The sequence below is a fragment of the Corythoichthys intestinalis genome, chromosome 12 (assembly GCF_030265065.1).
Source record: "Corythoichthys intestinalis isolate RoL2023-P3 chromosome 12, ASM3026506v1, whole genome shotgun sequence".
Classification (NCBI taxonomy): Eukaryota; Metazoa; Chordata; class Actinopteri; order Syngnathiformes; family Syngnathidae; genus Corythoichthys; species Corythoichthys intestinalis.
In genome coordinates this window covers 50,013,576-50,036,017 of record NC_080406.1, presented here as the reverse complement: position 1 = coordinate 50,036,017, position 22,442 = coordinate 50,013,576, and the positions used below count along the sequence as shown (strand labels likewise).

Genomic DNA, 22,442 nt, shown 5'->3' with positions numbered 1-22,442 from the left:
AGATAAATATCTCGGCCACTTCATATCTGAAGACTTGTCAGATGACAGGGATATTCTTCGTCAACGTAAACTTAATGCACAGGCAAACATGCTTAAAAGAAGATTTTTTAATGTGCTCCCTCCACTTGACACAGACAATTTGTCAACAATATGCCGCCTCTTTTCAAAAGGAGGGCAAGTTTTTTTTTTTTTTCCGGCCAGCAGCAGCCACTGTAGGTAATCTAAAAAGATGTCAATGTTGTGGATGTGGGGAACATACACCGCTAATTTTGCTACTGAAAGTCCAACCTGCAGTCATGTGAAAAAATGAGGACACCACATTAAATATTCCGTTCTTTCTTAAGAAATGTTCACATATCAATTTCTGATCTTGTTTTTCTTTATCCCTGGAAAAGAAAGTGACTTGATTGCAGGCAAACAACAAAAATTAACATTGTTTTACTCACTAAATCCAAATATATCAACAAAAATGCATATTCTAACTGAGGTAAAAGTTACCACCTTTGGCTGAAATAACGTCAGTGACTGCCCCACTCCTCAATGCAGAATACTGTACTTTCAACAGTGACTAACTGTTGAAGTGAGAGAAAACAGCATGGTGAGATCAAAGGAGCTGTCCACTGTCCGGGAAATAGTCTACAAGCGGATGACATTCAAAAGAACTGCCAACATGCCCAGGTCTAGCCGTCCAAGCAAGTTCACCATGAGAGTAGACCGCAAGATGCTAAAAAAAGTCTCCAAAACCCCTAAAATGTCATCAGGGTACCCACAGCAGGCTCTTGTTATTGTTGATGTTAAAGTACATGGCTCTACAATCAGAAAGAGACTACGTAAGTTTAACCTCCATGGTAGGTGTGCAAGGAGTATACCTATGCTCTCCAAAAAGAAGATGAAGGCCAGACTAAGGTTTGCCAGAGTGCATGTAGACAAAGACCAGGACTTCTGGAATAATGCTCTTTGGACAGAGGAATCTAAAATTGAATTATTTGGACATCAGAACAGAGGACATTTTTGGATTAAACCAGTGCTTCTCAATTATTTTCTGTTACGCCCCCAGCAAGACGTAAATGTTTCGCGCCCCCCCAAACTCTCCGCCGCTACTGTAAATAGTATTATTCGTCTATAAAATTACTATTATAAATACGCATCTGCCAAACATTGTGTCCTTTTTTTCTAATAAAGAAAAAAAGTAACAGATCAACTTATAATAAAGTATAACTTTATTAACATTGTTTTGTTTGTAACAGAGAAGACTTGACGTGCATCAATTTGCCTGAATTAAAAAAAAAAAAGTCACATTCAAACTGTAAAAATACACGCAAGGTATTTTTGACCATTTGATACAGAAAAATAAAATGTAATAAAATCCGTAAATTATAACAAATTCAAATTGATTAGAAACATTTACTCATGAGGACAACATGCCAAAAAATTTGACCGAAAAAACAAAAATGAATAACGGAAAAAAAAGAGTGTCCTTGGACAGAAGGACAGTTTTTATTTTTGCTGCTCACACTCAGTATTACCTCCTTTGCAATGGTGTGGAGTCATTTTGCAATGAGAATGCGAACAATGCTCACTGGTTTACTGACAAAGCAGGACTATTGTTGGCAATATTCGGCACGTTTTCGCTGAAAAACAATCAAGCGGCTTATCAATGAGATTGGGGTCGAATGTCTTTAACTGGCGTCTTAACTGATTTGGCTTCTGGCAGTCCGCTATAATTATTTTCAGACACAGTAAACGGTAGTCTTTCCTCATCACCCCACTGTATTAAAAGTCAAAGCTAAAAGGCAAACGACACGAAAAAAGCGCATTCTCGGCGGCCGAGGTAGAACCGTAGGTGAGGGCGGTCGTCGTGACGATCCCAAGCCGAAAATGGCACTTCTCGGGCGGCGACATGAGAACCGGACAAGACTCGCTGCGTGAGTGAGTCCGGTCGGAAAACGGCTTTCGAAAACGGCGGCGGCGCACTGCTCTTCATATCTGTTTTCTGTGTGCTGAGTGCTCTTCCTTAGTTCAAAAATACTGCACGCACTCTGAAAATGAGAGCGCCACTGCCACCCACTGAGTGGATGTGCAAGTACACTTTATTCCAGTCCGGCAAAAAAAAAAAAAGAAAAGAAAAAAGCATGTTCCCCGAGGACACATGCGCCCCCCCTGGCATCGCTCTGCGCCCCCCCAGGGGGGCGCGCCCCACTGTTTGAGAAGTACTGGATTAAACTCAATGCAGCATTCCAGGAAAAGAACCTCATACCAACTGTGAAGCATTGAGGTTGAAGTGTCATGGTTTGGGGATACTTTGATGCAGCAGGACCTGGCCAGCTCATCATCATAGAATCCACCATGTATTATTTCGTGTATCTGAGGGTGCTTACGGAACATGTGAGATAATCTGTGAATAAATTAAAGCTGAGGTGAAACTGGACCCTGCAACATGACAATGACCCAAAACATACCAGTCAATCCACCAAGGACTGGCTGAAAAGAAATGGAGAGTCATGGAATGGCCGAGTCAAAGCCCAGATCTTAATCCCATTGAGATGCTGTGGGGTGACTTGAAATGGGCTGTACATGGCATAAACCCTTCAAACATCTCACTGTTGAAAGTATTCTGCGTTGAGGAGTGGGGCAAACTTTCTTCAGACCGATGTCAAAGACTGGTAGATGACTACAAAAAGCGTCTCACTGAAGTTATTTCAGCCAAAGGGGGTAACACTAGCGATTATGTGGAAGCAGTAGTCTTTTACCTGAAGGAAGGCTCCATTTTTATTCATTTGTTGTTATTCCCTGACTAAGAAGTTTTGTCAGTTATATTCAATTTATGTATTTGGACAGACAGCGTTGAGTGGACTTAAGACAAATGCTTCTTTTTTTGCATTCCTGGATAGTTAAAAGATTTTTAACAGGTTTGTATTGATTGTGTCTGTTATCAATTAATTAAAGTAATCAATATTAATTTAAGTTATGGTTAAATATTGCGATTTAAATTTGCTATTAAAATCCAGACATTTATATTGTAAATTTTCAAAATGTTTCCTTAGTAGTTTTTGAAAAGGTTTGAATGAAACGGTGTACCCCCTGAACCAATACACATGAACATTGGTATTAGTCAATACGGATTTATTTAAACAGATCATTTAGCTTATCAATTAATTCTGTTCATATTCGTGAGAAATGTAGCCCTCACCCCTGTTCACCCAATCTGTTTGGTTTTATGAATGTCCCGTCCCCAGCAAACAGTGTACATCCAGGTTATGCTGTTACTGTATATCGTCCCTACCAATATTGAGACCAAACCTACACTCTTGATGCAAGGAGTTAAGCACAATGAATTTTTTCCCCCAAGTTTTACTTGGAACCATAAACAGCGTCTATTTATGTTTTTATTCATTTAAATTGTATTAATTTAATTTTTATCAACATTGTATGTGTAACCAGGACGGCAAGGCAAGACTAGTCGACCAGCCATTGACTCGCCCTAGCTTAGCCATTCCGGAGCCCGAAAACTAACAAATAACTGACAATTTGCACAAAATTTGTTTAAATCAACTCCAAAGACTAATTAAACCCCCGCTAACTCCAAGATTAAGCCTAATGTAAAAAATTCTGAACTTCCCCTTTAAAATAAAGACCTAGCCGTTAAAATGTTGTCTTCAAAAGTTGTAAAGCAATAAAACAAACAATAAAAATTAATGAAATGAACAAAAATCCTACAACGTAAAGTTTTCATACTGCGTCAAAATCATTTTTCGAACAGATCATTAGACTAGCACCTCGGAGACTATCCTTTGCTTTGCTAAGCCAAAACTACACCAGAGGAGGCAAGATGGATATTTAGAATTTCTTTAAACCTAAGCTTTCAAACGCTGCCAACAACAACTTGAACAGTTGATTGAACTCGAACAGTGTCAAGATGTGTATATACACATATATACAGTATTGGCCAAAAGTTTGGAGACACCTCAAAGGTGGATACTTTGAAGAATGTAGAACACAAAACCTGTTTTCAGTTATTTAATTTTTTTTGCCATTCCACATGTTCGTTCATAGTTTTGATGTCTTCAGTGAGAATATACAATAGTAGTGAAAATATATAAAACGCAAAAATCATGAAGTGTGTCCAAACTTTTGACTTTTGTTTCAGTCTTCAACATGCTTTTCCCCCAGTCCCACAAATGTAAAACTTCACCTATGATTACAAACTCTAAGTATAAAATGCACATAATTACACATATTATAAAGGCTGGTTACAAACTGTAGAAGTGCTGGCTGTCTCGTTACCTATCGGCTTTGATTCGAGTTTTTTCGCGTTGTCCAAGTGCTTCCTTGTTGAATTTGATGTCGAGTTTTTAGCGGTCGACAGTCTTTCTGAGCCTGCGCAGAGTTTGCAACGCACGGAGATATTTTTGTCATCTTTACTAGACGGATATGTGAAGTAATGGCTGTATCTCCAGTGAGCAAATGCAGCCGTTTGTTGTATCTCTCCGGCTCCTTTACTGTTAGCATTCTGATAGGTAGCCACTAGCCAGGCTACAGACCCTACTCACAAACGTCACACAATGACGTGTCGCTGTATCCGGCCGCCATATTGTCCGTCATTGTTTATCCGTGTTCTCAATGGTTTCAATTATTTGATGCCTAAATCGATATTTTTCGACCAGCTGTCTTCGCCGTCTCTGCCTGACATCTGCTACCCTGATATCTACAACTATCTTGTCCACAGAAACTCAGCCTATTCTCACGAAACTTTGAAAAACTTTAAGAGCAGCACTCTAAGCAACATTACCCCGTGTGACCCTTTATTTCCAATTTTCTAAAATGGCGACAATCAATTAAAAAAAAAGTTGACTGCGATGGCCGACGCTTCAAGGATAGGTGGATATTGGACTATTTCTTCAATAAAACACGCAACAACAGTGTCTGCCTCATTTGCAAAGAGACAGTCGCTGTTTTCAAAGAGTTCGATGTGACGCGATATTACCAAACAAGACACGCTGACATGTACATTACAGGGAAGATACGCAGCAGGAAATTATAGCAACTTGAAGCTAGTTTAATTTCACAGCAGCAATATTTCGCAAGAGCCCGAGTGTCGAAAGAGAACGCCACAAAGGCGAGATTCACTTGGTACCAGCTAAATATTATTCAAAAAATAATGATGGCAGAAGAATTAAACATCTTGAATTTGAAACCGTATGTTGTCAGCGATTAGCCTCGCAATGATCTTAATTGTGGTTGTCAGCCCAAAACCCTCTAAATATATATTAAATGCATCTTACCAGATATAAAATGACTACTACATAATCTGTGGTGATCGTTTGGTGCCCAGTTTTCTCGTCGAATTGCAGCAGTCCATCTCGCTCTCCTCTCCGGGTCTCTCGGAATACGGTAGAACTTCAAGTCTTTCCGTCTATCTTCTCTGTTACTGCAACCAACTGCCACACACGCCTTCACCATTTTGATTATTAATGTTAACGAGCAGAAAAACACGCCATAATAGGAGGAATTTACGTAGCGGTAATGCGTAAACCTGACGAGCTGACGGACAATATGGCGCGGAGGTGTGCATGTGACGTCATGTGAGTAGGGGCTATATTGTTGACCGCCGTGGCAGACGGCGCGCGCACAGGCAGAATGGTAATACACATGGCCCGTTTTTTTCCCCCAGATGAGAAAACGTGAGAAGTGATGTCACTCCCAAACTCAAACGCAGTATTTTTTTTTCAAATGCTCTTCGTACATGACTACAATATTCTTCATTCTACATACAGTATGAGGCAACAACAAAATAGTAACGCACAGGCACCGAGGAAACTAACATTAATCAGATTACTGGCTTGGAAAAATGAACGCGTTAGATTGCTCGTTACTGAAAGAAAGTAATCAGATTACAGTAACGCGTTACTGACAACACTGTGTCTGTTATTAATTAATTAAAGTAATCAATGGTAAAATTACGTTATGGTTAAACATTGTCCCCCCATGAGTCATCACCTTATCGTGGTGGAGGGGTTTGCGTGTCTCAGTGATCCTAGGAGCTATGTTGTCTGGGGCTTCAAGCCCCTGGTAGGGTCACCCATGGCAAACAGGTCCTAGGTGAGAGGCCAGACAAAGTATGGCTCAAAAAGACCCCTTATGATGAGCAACATTAATGAACCCCAGTTTCCCTTGCCCGGACGCGGGTTACCGGGGCCCCCCTCTGGAGCCAGGCCTGGAGGTGGGGCTCGAAGGCAAGCGTCTGGTGGCCGGGCCTGTTCCCATGGGGCCCGGCCGGGCTCAGCCCGAAAAGGCAACGTGGGTTCCCCTTCCCATGGGCTCACCACCTGTAGGAGGGGCCAAAGGGGTCGGGTGCGTAGGGAGTTGGGCGGCAGCCAAAGGCGGGGGCCTTGGCGGTCCGACCCCCAGCTGCTGAAGCTAACTCTTGGGACATGGAATGTCACCTCTCTGGCAGGGAAGGAGCCTGAGCTGGTGTGTGAGGCAGAGAAGTTCCGACTAGATATAGTCGGACTCTCCTCCACACACAGCTTGGGTTCTGGTACCAATCCTCTCGAGAGGGGTTGGACTCTCTTCCACTCTGGAGTTGCCCATGGTGAGTGGCGCCGGGCAGGTGTGGGCATACTTATTGCTCCCCGGCTTGGCACCTGTACGTTGGGGTTTACCCCGGTAGACGAGAGGGTAGCCTCCCTCCGCCTTCGGGTGGGGGGACGGGTTCTAACTGTTGTTTGCGCTTATGCACCGAACAGCAGGTCAGAATACCCACCCTTTTTGGAGTCCTTGTAGGGTGTGCTAGAGAGCGCCCCCTCTGGGGACTCCCTCGTTCTACTGGGGGACTTCAACGCTCACGTGGGCAATGACAGTGAGACCTGGAGGGGCGTGTTTGGGAGGAACGGCCCCCCCGATCAGAACCCGAGTGGTGTTCTGTTATTGGACTTCAGTGCTCGTCACGGTTTGTCTATAACGAACACCATGTTCAAACATAGGGGTGTCCATATGTGCACTTGGCACCAGGACACCCTAGGCCGCAGTTCGATGATCGACTTCGTAATCGTGTCATCGGACTTGCGGCCGCATGTTTTGGACACTCGGGTGAAGAGAGGGGCGGAGCTGTCAACTGATCACCACCTGGTGGTGTGTTGGCTCCGATGGCGGGGGAAGATGCTGGCCAGACCTGGCAGGCCCAAATGTATTGTGAGGGTCTGCTGGGAACGTCTGGCAGAATCCCCTGTCAGAAAGAGTTTCAACACCCACCTCCGGCAGAACTTCTCCCTTGTCCCGGGGGAGGTGGGGGACATTGAGTCCGAGTGGGCCATGTTCCGCACCTCCATTGTTGAGGCGGCCGATCAGAGCTGTGGCCGTAAGGTGGTTGGTGCCTGTCGTGGCGGCAATCCCCGAACCCGCTGGTGGACACCAGCGGTAAGGGATGCCGTCAAGCTGAAGAAGGAGGCCTATCGGGCCTTTTTGGCCTGTGGGACTCCGGAGGCAGCTGACAGGTACTGGCTGGCCAAGCGGACTGCGGCCTCGGCAGTCGCCGAGGCAAAAACTCGGACATGGGAGGAGTTCGGTGAGGCCATGGAAAACGACTTCCGGACAGCTTCGAGGAAATTCTGGTCCACCATCCGGCGTCTGAGGAGAGGAAAGCAGTGCACTATTAACACTGTGTATAGTGAAGATGGTGTACTGCTGACCTCGACTCGGGACGTCGTGAGTCGGTGGGGAGAATACTTCGAAGCCCTCCTCAATTCCACCGACACGCCTTCCTTTGAGGAAGCAGAGTCTGGGGACTCTGAGGTGGGCTCTTCGATCTCTGGGGTTGAAGTCACTGAGGCGGTTGGCAAGCTCCTCGGTGGCAAGGCCCCGGGGGTGGATGAGATCCGCCCGGAGTTCCTAAAGGATCTGGATGTTGTAGGGCTGTCATGGCTGACACGCCTCTACAACATCGCGTGGACATCGGGGACAGTGCCTCTGGATTGGCAGACCGGGGTGGTGGTCCCCCTTTTTAAAAAGGGGGACCGGAGGGTGTGTTCCAATTATAGAGGAATCACACTCCTCAGCCTCCCCGGTAAAGTCTATTCAGGGGTGCTGGAGAGGAGGGTCCGTCGGGAAGTCGAATCTCGGATTCAGGAGGAGCAGTGTGGTTTTCGTCCCGGCCGTGGAACAGTGGACCAGCTCTACACCCTCGGCAGGGTCCTCGAGGGTGCATGGGAGTTCGCCCAACCAGTCTACATGTGTTTTGTGGATTTGGAGAAGGCGTTCGACCGTGTGCCTAGGGGAATCCTGTGGAGGGTGCTCCGGGAGTACAGGGTACCGAGCCCCTTGGTAAGGGCTGTTCGGTCCCTGTACGACCGGTGTCAGAGTCTGGTCCGCATTGCCGGCAGTAAGTCGAATTCATTCCCAGTGAGGGTTGGACTCCGCCAAGGCTGCCCTTTGTCACCGATTTTGTTCATAATTTTTATGGACAGAATTTCTAGGCGCAGCCGAAGCGTTGAGGGGTTCCGGTTTGGTGACATCAGCATTGAATATCTGCTTTTTGCAGATGATTTAGTGCTGTTGGCTGCTGTTGGGGTCTTGTTCACGAGTGAGGGTAGGAGGGAGCGGGAGATCGACAGGCGAATCGGTGCGGCGTCTGCAGTAATGCGGACTCTGCACCGGTCCGTAGTGGTGAAGAAGGAGCTGAGCCGAAAGGCAAAGCTCTTGATTTACCAGTCGATCTACGTTCCTACCCTCACCTATGGTCACGAGCTTTGGGTCGTGACCGAAAGAACAAGATCCCGGATACAAGCGGCCGAAATGAGTTTCCTCCGCAGGGTGTCCGGGCTCTCCCTTAGAGATAGGGTGAGAAGCTCGGTCATCCGGGAGGGACTCGCCGTCGAGCCGCTACTCCTCCGCGTAGAGAGGAGCCAGCTGAGGTGGCTCGGGCATCTGGTTCGGATGCCTCCCGGACGCCTCCCTGGAGAGGTGTTCCGGGCATGTCCCACCGGCGGGAGGCCCCGGGGACGACCCAGGACACGCTGGAGAGACTATGTCTCCAGGCTGGCCTGGGAACGCCTTGGGATCCCGCCGGAGGAGCTGGTTGAAGTGGCTGGGGAGAGGGAAGTCTGGGCTTCCCTGTTAAAGCTGCTGCCCCCGCAACCCGACCCCGGAACAAGCGGAAGATAATGGATGGATGGATGGATGGTTAAACATTGCGATTTAACTTTGCAAATAAAATTCAGACATTTATATTGTAAATTTTCTAAATGTTTCCTTAGTAGTTTTTGAAAACAAAGGTTTGAATGGAACGGTGTATCCCCTGAACCAATACACATGAACATTTGTATTAGTCGATACAGATTTATTTAAACAGATCATTTAGCTTATCAATTAATTCTGTTCATATTCGTGAGAAATGTAGCCCTGACCCCGTTCACCCAATCTGTTTGGTTTTATTAATGTCCCGTCACCAGCAAACCGTGTAAATGCTGGTTATGCTGTTATATCGTCCCTACCAATATTGAGACCAAACCTACGCTCTTGATGCAAGGAGTTTGGCACAATGATTTTTTTCCCGCCAAGTTTTACTTGGAACCATATCCAGCATCTATTCATGTTTTATTCGTTCAAATTGTATTCATTTATTATTTTTTTTATTAACATTGTATGTATTGCATGAGAGGAGCATTTTTTTCCGAGTTGCATTTGTGTAGGACAGGCCTCGTTAGCCAGCCTGGAGGGACGAAACGTTTAGCTTTTACGAGGATGGCGACCCCGTGTGGACAACAATAATACATGCATTCACACATAAACGGAAACAATTTGGTGCAGACTCATTTCAGATTCAGATTCAGATTCAGAATATTTATTGTCATTGTTACAAAAAAGCACAACGAAACTTTGTTTGGAGCATCCATCCAGCTCATACAGCTAAGTTGGTAAAGTGCAAAGTGCAAACCCATAAAATAAATACCCATCAGTACCAAGTGTAAACATTGACACAGTTTTGGAAACTGATTTGAAAGCACTTATCTGAACAGAACACATCACATATGGTACACCCAAATTCGCATCTCACAACCTCTTGTATAGCCCTTAAAAGTGTAGGAAAGAACAACATTTTACCGTGATGATGAATTCCCATTAAATTGCTCAAAGGTCTGTATTTGGACATTTTTAAATCTTAAGGGTGGTGATATGTTACGTATTTTTGAGAAGTGATATTAAATGCAATTGTGTTAAATGCATCAAAAGCATTAGAAGAAAAACCTGAAGTTCCAAATCTTAATTTCTTCTACCAATTCATGCCCCCACAAACACTTGTATTTGAATTACAGTATTTTTAAACAAGGAAAAGCGCATTCAGTGCAGAAAACAATGACATTTTATTTTGTAAAATACATTTTTTATCCAACTATATACAAGAAATATTTTTTTGAAAAAGTAAGCAAAATAACACAAATTATATACAGTATATACATATATTATCTAAAACTTGACTTTTTGAATCGTCCAAATCTGTTTTCTTTGGTGTCTTTTTACAGAATCTTGTCAAGTTTATGTAAGTCCCTATTTGAATGTCATACTATTTGCGTTTCATACTTCAAGAACCCCTCTTTCCTTTGATCCGGGTAATAGCCAGGGTCCTCCAATGCAGCAGGGCTCAATTTTTGCGACTGGCCACTCTATTTCACTGCTTTCACCTTCATGATGTTTTTCATTCCTTAAAAAAGAAAAACACAACTATTCAGCTTTTAATCTATTCCAACTTAATGCAGGTGATGACAGTTAATCACATGCTAAATGTGCAAGTAATAAATCATGATGAAATCCGAATCTCCGAAGTGTAAAGCCATTCCCAGGTAGCAATAGCCATAAATTAAGTTATTACTTGGGTGAAGCAAGACAAAGTCGTCATTTCACACTCGATATTTTCTGTATACTTGTATTAGTTAGCTCTGCTAGCACATTAACAAATATGTATAAATTACGATGATTCGGCATGCTTTCCTCAAGTATTACATTTCTGATATGAAAATGGAGTGATTTATTAGCTGTTGAAAACTTATGTTAAAATTGGACTAAAAAAAAAAAAAAAAGTAAGTCGCTATTTCAGGGTAAACGTATATGATATGTTAAATATTACTATTGGTCCTGAAAATATAGGTGACTATCTCTGCATTTGTCCGTTTTTGTGCATCTAGCCTAAAATCTGAGATTTTTGTAGCCATTTTAAATTTTGTTATACATATATAAAAAATAATTAATCGGGATTTTTTTTTTTATCAGGGAACGACTTTGAATTTTTTTATGCCGCTTCTCATGGACACTCACATATGCCTAGGTGAGGTGCCTGATTTGGTTTTCGGTCATTAGCGGTTTGGTTTTGAAAAAATTATAATTTTAGGTTTTTAAAAATAGGCCCCCTACAGAGCGGCCCCGCGCCCTGTTTCCCGTCAACTGACACTGAAGTCTATGCTAGTAATTATTATAAAAGTCATGATTAAAGTAGATCGAATGAAATCAACACATGAGAACATTATAAGACTGACAAACAGATTTGCTGTTCATTAAAAAAGGCACCACTTTTTGTCAGTTGTTGTAAACCAATAAGCCCGTGAAGTTTCCTTGGTTACCTCCGACTCTTGTGGAGCTTGTCTGCATTAGTTTTGGGGATAAGCCTTGGCTCCTTGAGTGCCACCCCCAGGTGGATGGTGTGCTCCTGGATTAGCTTCCGGATTTGTTCGATCCATTCCATCTTGGTCTCACGAGTAAACGCCTATTGATAAGAAAGACGGCTGAAGGTTAAGGTCACTTAGAAATCAAACACTTTTGCAAATTTTTACTCTGTCTTTCCACACAAGCCTGAACAAAACACATAACCACCTCTTATTCGGTAGAGTTTTAACAAATATATGATGTTCTTCTACAGTTGCAAAACTTGATGTTAAACTTTTATTCATGTTGATGAAAAAAAATACAGTCGAGGCTAAAGATAACATATTCAGAGAAGAGCGTTAATTAAAAGGAGAAAAAAAGAAGTCGAGATGGACATAAATGCTCAGCATCATGTCCAACTGGGTTCTAGTCTGTTTGAGCAGTGTGTGGAAATCTAACACTGGTCATACCAAAGGAGGAAAAGAGGTGAGGAAGAACGTCTAACCTTCAGAACAATGTTGCTCGATGTCCAGGTTCGGCCCAAGGAAAATGCAAACTTGCGTGGGTCTCCCTTCAGGTGCTCTTTCAGCTTTATCTCCGCTATCTAAGGAAAAAATGGAATGGTTGTCTTTAATGAGAATGAGTATATCAGACGGAGGTAGAGTACATGTTAAAGCATTTGTAGAGAAAGTCAGAGAGGCCAGACTGAGATGCTTTAGGCAGGTAATAGTAAGTATATTGGCAAAAAGATGATGGGCTTTCCATATGCCAGGCAGGAGGTTTAGAGGATGACCAAAGAGGAGGTTTATGGATGTAGTTAAAGAGGACATTAATGTAGTTCATGTGAGAGCAGAGGTTGCGGAGGACAGGGTTAGATGGATTCAACTGATTTGTTGTGGAAAGCCCTGAAGGGAAAAGCCAAAAGGAAAAGAAGAAGATTGTATCGGTAGGAAGTGTGTTAAAGATGACTTACATTGAGTTTTCTCTTATACAAGTACCTGCTCTTCCCCTTGTCGTCCTTGACTACCTTGCACAGCACCAAGGACTTCTTCAAGAGGAAGAGTTGTCTATGTTTCCCCATCTTAAATGGGATCTTTGAGTCCCACACCTTGAAGCAGTCCTGTAGGAGCAGCTCTACTTGGGACTCAATGCTGTCATCAAAACCTGAAGGAAGAGAGATTAAGCAATGTAAGCAAACTTACAGTATCTTCAACAATGAGCAAATTTATCGTTCCCATGTTCAGTCACCTTCCAGCACAGAGAGATGTATGGCATTGTTGGCTCTCTTGGGAATGCTAAGAGTCACGTCTAAGGCTTTCTTGAGCTCGTCTTTCCCTTCCTCACAACATTTCAGCAGATCCTAAAAAAGGCAAAAACACAATTAAAAGGTCGCGAAAAAATTATTGCCATAGAACAGAGAAAAAATAATGTAGATACATCTGTGAGCAGTGTTATTTTCTTCAACAATGATGGTGACGAAAACGTGTTTCAAGCTAGACTGTGTTCCATCTTGCTTGTTTGGAAACATATGGTAAGATTTGTTATCTTATCTTCGCAAGAGAAATTATGCAATGTTGCTTTAGCCTTTAAAGGTATGTGCTGGTTGATCATCACACATTAAATGTAACTCTTCGCATTAGCATAGCATTTGCGTTAGCATTTGCGTTAGCATTTGCGTTAGCATTAGTATCAACTGTAGCGTGGCAAGCATTCTCTGAAACACTTGGACAATATGTTTTTTTATGGTTTCTAACTGGGTATAACTCAAAATAATGTAATGCTTTTCCAGCTGAGTGTGAATTATCATTCATTATATGCTCGTCTGTCTATGTTCATTTGAATTTGTTAGAAAAATGTATTTATTGTTTTAACTAAAACTTTAGAATTTTACAAACGAAAACATTTGGAGCAATATTCGACTAAAACCAGACAAAATTGGTTTGAGATTTCATCGACTAAAACTAGACGATGACGAACACATTTTGAAATGACTAAAATATGACTAATTTTTCCGACAAAAAGACGATAAGATAGAAATTAAAAGGGCTGCCAAAAACAACACGACCTGTGAGTATTGTTCTATGACCTTTTTTTGTTTTAACGAAATCGTCTGGGGAAAAAAATCAATAACTTTGTGTAAGTTAAGTTCTATATCAAAAAAAAAAAAAAAGAAAAAAAGAAAGATAAAAGACAAAAAAACTGTAAGCGGAAGTCTTAAATTGTACAATAAAACCACTATTGACAGCAACTGAATGAGAACAGGTGCTATGGAACATTTAAATTGTGAAGTTGAGCGGTGGTTTGAAGTGTTTTCATCTGGTGTGTCTTGAATGTATCTTTTGCGATTTTTCATTGGTTAACTGAATAATAATCTTGATTTTTTTTCCCATACCTTGAGCAGGAGTGGATATTTTGTAATTCTCTGCACTGGCTTAAGCAGGTAAGAGTTGACAGAGTATAAAAGTCCGTGCTTCTGCTGAATTTTCTGTTAAGAAAGAGAGAAAGGAATGTAAGACAATGACGTTCCATGTCTTGTAGTTTCATTTTCGATCACCGTGACGTTTAACTTACATGAAAATAGTTCACAGCATGCTCCATGATGAGACGAGTGGATTCTTCGTTGTTTTTGCAGTAATCGACATATAAATGAAATTTATCAGCCTATTTAAAAAAATGCTCAGAATTAATAACTATCATTTTTCAGAATTATCATGATTACCGAGGAAACGATATACATACCCATGTGACAAAGCACTTCAGGGACGTGTTCATATTTTTCCAGCTCTTTGAGAAAGATGCTGAAGAAAGATAGGACAAGGAAGCCAATTAATACATTTCAAAATAATAGCGATGACCATTGCTGTTAAAGGTTTGCATACATCTCACTCATTGACATGAAAAAATGCATACAAACAAACTTGTGATAATGTCTGTAATGTAAGCAACAATTATTGATACTGGTAATTGACCAGGAACAGCCTATATGTTAAGCTTGGTTCACTCTGCGTAAAGCGTAAATCATTTTGAGAAAAGTCACTGCTCATGCATACCTGTGATGGAATTCATACACCTCCAAAATGTTCCCAAATATGATGTGCTTCACATCGACGATTCCTGGAGGGATCTCGTCCTCCTTGGACAACATCTCCCTCATGTAAATCTGCATGATACCAAACAAAGATGAACTTTTTGATCAAGTTTGTCTTAAAAAAACCTTAAGCATTTAAACAGAAAATAAACTCACGTCAATGCATTCCTGTAGGTCTCGCACGTAGGCCTTTTCTGTTTGAATCAACTCATTCAAAATAAACCTAAATGAAAATATAAACAAGGCGTGAGTATGTCTGTTATTATTGTCTGTCAAACTGCATTACTAAATTCATTAATGGTATAATTAGTTACATTTTTTTGCGTGCAAACTTTATTTTCTTCTCATCGAAGGCGTCCGCAGTGGCAGTACGTATGTCCATTTGGCGCTCCAATGTGCTGGTCACCATATTCTTGGCGTAGTTGCTCAACAGTTCCGCGTCTACACCAGAGCCTGCTGAACCCACAGAGCACTCTGTTATGTATTCTGCAGACAAAAAGTGGATGAAAAAATGAAGAAGCAGCCACTGATGGGCACATAACGTGGTTTGATGAACCAGTGATGGTGGGCCACGACTACGACAGATCATCGAGTGTGCTGTGGAAAATCTTCCAGGTTCACCTAAGAGGTCAGAGCTCGATAACTTTACGGGGCACTTATTTAACGCATTGGCTGCCATGCATTGATGACGCAAGACGTCCAATCCATTTTGACTGGGAGAAGCTATGGAAGTGAGTGATCGCTGCAGGCCCTTTGAGTTAAAAGCCCAAAAGGTGAGTATTCACAGGTAGTCCCCCCAGTTAAGATGAATTGGACGTCAATCGTTGTTAATGGCAGGGAATGAATATTATGATTCCCCCCCCCAACTTTAGAGTGTTATTGGAGCAATAAACAGAGTGTATTTGTTTTTTAATAATTTTAATGTAATCAATTTTATTTGTATACTAACATGTTATTCATTTCTAATTTCATTTATTTCCTGAAAAAAAAAAAGATAGCTATTAATGATTTATAACAAATGTTATAGCCTGACTGACCCAAAATGTGATGTTCACGTCTGTGAATGCCAGATTTCCGTGGGTTTAAGTTAAATTTTTATTGTTGGTGGTGGTGGTTCGTTTATTACCAAAAGCACGCATACACGTTCTTGGAACGAACCACCGGCATAGCATAGCAGTGGGGTGTCCCATACCACGCATTGCCGTTTAAATCACATCGCATGTTGAAAATAAATAATTGCAGATGTTAAATACTGTGCAAATGATTGAACATAAAACATGATAATTCGCTCCCTTCGCGTTTGGCGTCGAGCAAGCGCAGTTTAATGATGAAGATGAATTTAATAATGACCTGCACGCAAAATACTGCATACATTTTAGCAGTTAACGGCTGAACTTTAGCACAACGCTACAGTTGTTTTCGACCCGACAAAAGTGAATTACGCATACCAGTCATTTAAATGTTAAGTACAATTAGGTAAAAACAGTAACAAAGATGTTGAAAACTGCTGGAAAAAAAAGATGCTGAAACTACCAATATTTTCCTTCAAACATAGTCACAAATAAAACGTTAATTTTAAATTCATCGAAACAACTTGGCACGACGCATAACGAAGCAAAGACGAACCAAGCTCACTAAAAGCCACAAATTTAAGTTAGTAAAAGCTAGCATCCTAGCATTTTTTACACCGTTACTTGATAGTTCTCAGCTTAGTTTTTTTCATCGAAGCACTCAAGTGAGCAAGCATCTATCATTCGGTGACTAAACTATACAACTATAAGTGAATCAAACTTACCCCCCTGGCTTTGGATGTTTGCAAAAGTTGAGATGCAAGGTGTTCCGTAGTGGTAGAAAGGTTTGTCTAAGAGTGAGTCGTGTGTCTCCAGATGAGTCGTGTGCGTTCAACTGCAGCATCAGACTGAATGACATTTACTGGATGCTGTAGGACTGTAGGTGATGCTGCACGTGACATCAAAGACCAAAAAGCTGACCAATCACGATATTAGTTTGTCATGCTCTTTGATCTCGATTTTGACCTTGACCCCACCCCCTTTGGATCTCTGGTATGTGATGGGAGCACTTGTAGCCATTTTCTCCTTCTCCCAAATTAATTTAGCTAATTCAGTAAGTTTTCAAACATTTTTCAGTGCACCCATTTTGCATGGAACCCCAAAAGGGTCCAAGTTAAATAAATGAAAACAACATTTTGAAATAAACACAATTTTGATATATAACCGACAAATTGTTTAATATGACCCTTAAGTTTTAAAGGTAATATTATTTTGAAAAAGATTTTACGAGACAAAAAGTTTTTTTTCACAAAGTATATTTTTTAAATATTTCATAATGCCTTTTTCCACAATAGCCCTTTTTATTTCATAATATTGTTTTCACAAGACAAAAAGCGTTTTTCTAAAAGATATTTTTAATTAATTTCCACAATGGCCTTTATAATTTATGATGTCGTTTTCCAGCACAATGAAGCGAGTGCTGTTAGTCAAATACATAATCAAAAAAAAAAAAAACAAAAAAAAAACAAAAAAAAAAAAAAAAGAATTTGTGAGAAAAGGTCCCTTTTTTCTTGTAAAATGTCATTGTGTTGAAAAACATTATGAAATAAAAAGGCCATTGTGAAAAAGGCATTATGAAATTTAAAAAATGTGAAAAACAATTTTCATCATAATATTACACAGTTTTACATTATTATACAATATGAGGGCCATATTCCACAATTTGTCCATTTTTTTTCAAAGGGTATTCATTTCAAAATACACACAAAAAAAGTTCAATATTATGTATAACTCATGATTATTATTATTAGTAGTAGTATTTAATTATTATTATTTTTTAATATCTATTCTGACCTCACAGCTTAACTCTTTGGCTGCTATTGATGGCAATAGACGTCCAATCCATTTTAACTGTTGAAATAGATTAGACCTCTATTGTCGTCAATTTGTGATTTTCATCAATTGGAGTCTATTGCTAACAACCACAACACATACTCTATTACCATGTTTGGCAGCGAATGAGTTAAGCTAAGGATAACTTTTAAATAGATGTCCACATGACTGTAGTGCCGCCTGTCCTGAAAGGGTTAAGAAATAATTTTTATGGTTAATTGTTTAATGGTTAATGAATGCATAAAAGAAAAAAAGAATATATGTAACATAGTTAAAAAAAGTTTTATAAAATGCAGTTAAATTGAGATAAATGCGTCGTCTTGTGGTGAAACCACGTAATTGCAGGTGCACTTGCTGCAAGTGGTTGTGGTAAAGTATTCACTTCGGTCGTCGTGGATTTGTTCATTAGATTTTTTCATTGCTCACATGACATGTTGCCTTTTCTGCTCCCCTTGCTGCATACGCACAGAGAGGGTTGACAATAAAACGCTTTCATCACAGGCCACCAAGTCTCCTCGATTCTTTCGTGAAGGCATCCCAGAAGACAGCATTACATTGGTGCCGTGACCCGTTCATGACTACACCGGACCGGGTGGATGTCTCCATTGCATCAAGGAGCTGCAGATATTCTTCTGTGATGGCGACAGTTTGTTAATTATTATTATTAATTATTATAATTATTATATTAATTATTATAATTAATTAATCACTTGCTACTCTGCCATTGGGTGTTTTTTTTCTCTTTCATATATTGTGTGGGATTTATTTGCACAATGAGTTTTGACAAATTTGGGTTGTTTAACTCATTCACTCCCATTCATTTTCACCGGAGCAAGGCCCATCGCTTTGCTCCCGGCCGTTTTACTGGATTTTGACTGATTTTGCAAGGCCCACAGAAAATTCTGTTCTATTGCTATATAAACATGGAACCCACCAAAATAAAGATTAGACGCTCTTCTTTCAGCAGAGAAAAAAAGTTAGTTCATATCTTTTCCATTGTTTAGAAATCAGCATTAGAAAATAACTTAGTTTGAGCAATTTTCCAATTTTTGATGAAAAAAACTGAGAAATTGAGCTTTTTGTAAATGCATACATTTCAAACATAACTTTGACTTTAACACAGCTATTTTTTGCTTTTGTGACATCCCAAACATCTGAATGTTTTCATTCTACAAAATAACATAAACAACAAGACAAATAGAGCTTTTGATCGCAAAGTAACAGTTTATTTACACATAACTAAACTACTGAAGTGTTGAACTAGTTGCGCACATAACAACGAGGAAGGCTCTCGGCTGCTACCGGTTGAATGAGGTGGCTCCCAGTAATCTGATGAGTCCGGATCAAGATTGGTCTCACTTTTTTCAGCATCTTCATCGTTGGTTTCAACTTCGGGCTCAGGAGTAACGCAAAGTGAGCTCCGCCGAATGCGTGTGGAACCTGACGCTGTTGTGGCCGTCACCGTCAGTCTCATCAAGATAGATTTTTTTAATCCTTCTTTGACGATGGTTTTGTTTTCTTTTCAAAACACTCCTCCAGTGTCTTTGCCTTTTTTTCCTATCGTTCTCCGCATTTTTCTCAAATTCTCACACGTCTTCACAAGATCCCTCCAATTTCCGTTTCCTGACTATTTTTCTTCACTTCCTTTCTTGGCCGGAGATGAGTTCTTACAAAATGCGCTACTGCCCTCCAGTGGCCAGTTTTATTGCTTTAAAATGAGTTTTGAGCGTTGTGCATTGCAGTTTAGGTGCAACAGAACCTAGAGATGCCTCTTGTAAAAAAAAAAAAAAAAAAAAACGTAAAAGACGTAAAAATACGTTTTTGGGACACTGAAACAACGTATTTATACGTTTTTGGTAGCAAATGAGTTAATGTGTCACCAATTGGTCGGGGTAGAGGTTTGCACAGTACACCAGTCCCATTTCCATTGAATAATATTAATGAAAACATTCAGTCATGTGGGCTGTGATGTTGTACCTACTAGCCCCCTTGTAGATGAACACCACTCACCTCATATTGCTGACACATCCGTCCCAGTGTCAGCTACAGGTAACGCTGAATTGGTTAGCCAGATGGACACAATTATTCAACATTTGGGCGACAGATAGCTGATAGCATTCTGTCACAAATTAATGCGTCAACCACGACAGAGAAAAAATTCCCAGCCTCACCCTGGACCTGTCCTACGTCCAGCTGGTCACTCAGAGAGCTGTTAAATACCCACCTATTTTTCGAGGAGAGGATTCGGACACATTGTCAATTGATGAATGGGAGGAAGGAATGAAGGACTACATCCCAAAAAGTATTTTCAAATAGAAAACCAAGCTGAGGAGATTCTTATGCATCTGAGAGGCAGAGGGGAAGATGTGGTCAGGTTTGATATAAGGAATGGAGAAGTTGATGTCCAGAATAACCCTGAGGCAATTTATGGACTTTTGTGCAAACATTTTAGTTCAAACCGTTATTCATCTGTGCTGCTTGCTGATTTCTATTCTACATTTCCCAACGTTCAGGAGGATGCATATGAGTATTGGCTCCGGCTCAACAGAGCTGCTGATGTTGCTGCAAGCTGCCTCAAAGATCAACCCTTCAGTGGAAGTTGCTCGCATGTTCATCAGGCATTGCCTATTGAGATTTAGCTTTTATGTTTAGGTCCAAGAAAATTGATAAATGGTCATCTCGTGAGGTACAAGAGGTGCTGGATGAGTACCATCTTGAAAAAGGGAACATGTCTGTCACGGGCCAAGCCAGCAGAGTCAATGTAAATAAAGTGGAGGTTGCCCTGAATAACAGTGATGACTCTAGTGCCCCTGAACAGCCAGCTGCTGTGAGCCAAGATACTGCCACTCTTGAAAGGCTGATGGAGATGTTAGAAAAGGTGTTGCTTAAAAACTCAGGTTACACTCAAGCTAGACGAAACCCACGTAACAACGCACCTTCAAGGATTGAGGTTTTGAATGACACACCATGTTCCATTGATAATGACAGCTCTCACTCTGCCTTTATATGTTGTCGAGATAATAACCTGTGTTTCCTTTGCCATGCCCTTGGCCACTCCAGTCGTTTCTGCTTAGTAGGAAGGCGCCGTCCTTCAGCTGGCAAGCAGGGAAACTAAATGGTCTGCGTGCAGGGGAGGACAGCGTGGATCAAGTGAGTCCCCCTCCCAACATGGATTTAGCAAATGTTGATGATTGAGAAACTTTGTATAACTCGTTGAGAAATATGGTGCGATCGGAGAAGACACTCATAGTGCAAAACCTGCAAAAGCTATCAAAGACTGATAGCCTGTTCTACAGAGACGTTTCTGTTGGTGATGAATATGTTTTCAAAGCATTAGTGGACAGTGGCTCTATGCCATGCACAATGAGTGAAAAAGTTGATGAAAGACTTTCTAATTCAAACATCCCCATTGAGAGAAAATCAGCCGAAGACTTTGTTATTGTCGGCTGCGGTGGTCAATTTGTCACTGCTTCTGCGACATATGATCTCACTGTGTCAATTTATGGCCACAAAGTGATAATGCCTGTTTTGGTCCTGCCTGGCCAGGTTGATGAAATGATCCTTGGCAGCAATGCCATCAAATGCCTGATCTCCACTTTGAAATGACGGTTGGTGATCAATGCAGCTCATTGCAGGCGAATGGTAGTGAGTCCGATGAGTTTCCCCAGCTTGCCTCTCTGCTATTCCAATCACATGGCAAATCATTTCCAAACATGATTGGCACGGCTAAGCTCAAAAGGAGTGTCTCGTTAAAACCACTTTCGGAACATTTGGTGTGGGCAAAACTGCCCAAATTTGATGTTTCAGCTGTGGGCCGTCCAGTCATTGTTGAGCCCACACACTGCAAACCCAGACCTGCTCAAATTCTGATGGGTAGAGTTGGGGTGATGGCTGCGTCCCTGTCAAGATAAACTTAACTCAAGATAAGACCCAACTGAGAAGACACTCACCTTGAGAAGAAATGCTAAAGTTGCAGATGTGTGTTCCTGTCTCAATGTGCAGGACTTGCCTGTTCCTGTTCAAATCCAATCTAATACTCAGCACGCTTGAAGCAGCCTCTTGCACCAAGATCAGATGAAGAAATTAAACTTACCCTCAGTGGCATGGGCTTGCATGATTGAAATCTCTCCTCTTGTGAAGTCTCCCAGGAGTGTAAGGATATATTATTGCTAGCCATTGAGGAATATGAATCCATCTTTTCAAGACATAAAATGGACTGCGGTGAAGTTGCAGATTTTGTTCATAGGATTTATTTGGTGGATGACAAGCCCTTTAGATTTCCTTACAGACACATCCCACCCTGCCACTATGACAAGCTTCGAACTGCTCTGAACGAGATGGAAGAGTTGGGGATTATTCGCCAATCCCAAAGTGAATAGTCATCTCCTCTTGTTTTGGCTGTCAAGCCAAATAGTGATCTTCGTATTTGCAATGACTTCAGGTGGCTGAATGCTACGACAGTGAAGGACGAAAATCCTTTGCCACATCAAACAGACGCTCTTGGTGCACTGGGAGGCAACGTGTTTTTTTCAACGATGGACTTGACCTCTGGTTTCTACAATATCAGACTCCGTGCAGATGACAAAAAGTTCACAGCATTCTCTTCTCTATTTGCTCTCCATGAATATAACAGAATGCCCAAGGGTCTGACGAATAATCCAGCCACTTTTATGCGAATGATATTGTCCATCTTTGGAGACGAGAATTTCATAAGCCTTTTATGTTATTTGGATGATCTTATGGTCTTTGCACCATCTGAATAACTGGCTCAGCAGTTTCTTTTAAAGAGGGGTGCAAGAGCAGAAACTGTCTTTTTAGCT

The 22,442-nt window shown here is 41.3% G+C and overlaps 1 protein-coding gene across 1 annotated transcript; it reads right to left on the bottom strand.

The window, feature by feature from the left end:
* Nucleotides 1-9,961: 9,961 nt before the first annotated feature.
* LOC130926858 (triple functional domain protein-like) lies at nucleotides 9,962-21,737 on the bottom strand. The gene is made up of 11 exons (XM_057852145.1): nucleotides 21,716-21,737; nucleotides 15,052-15,205; nucleotides 14,876-14,942; nucleotides 14,682-14,791; nucleotides 14,351-14,429; nucleotides 14,024-14,116; nucleotides 12,880-12,991; nucleotides 12,605-12,795; nucleotides 12,137-12,235; nucleotides 11,610-11,752; nucleotides 9,962-10,696 (listed from the first exon to the last, which is right to left on the bottom strand). Exons 1-11 carry the CDS (start codon nucleotides 21,735-21,737, stop codon nucleotides 10,570-10,572), a joined length of 1,197 nt encoding a protein of 398 aa, XP_057708128.1. The 3' UTR covers nucleotides 9,962-10,569.
* Between the last annotated feature and the right edge of the window lie 705 nt (nucleotides 21,738-22,442).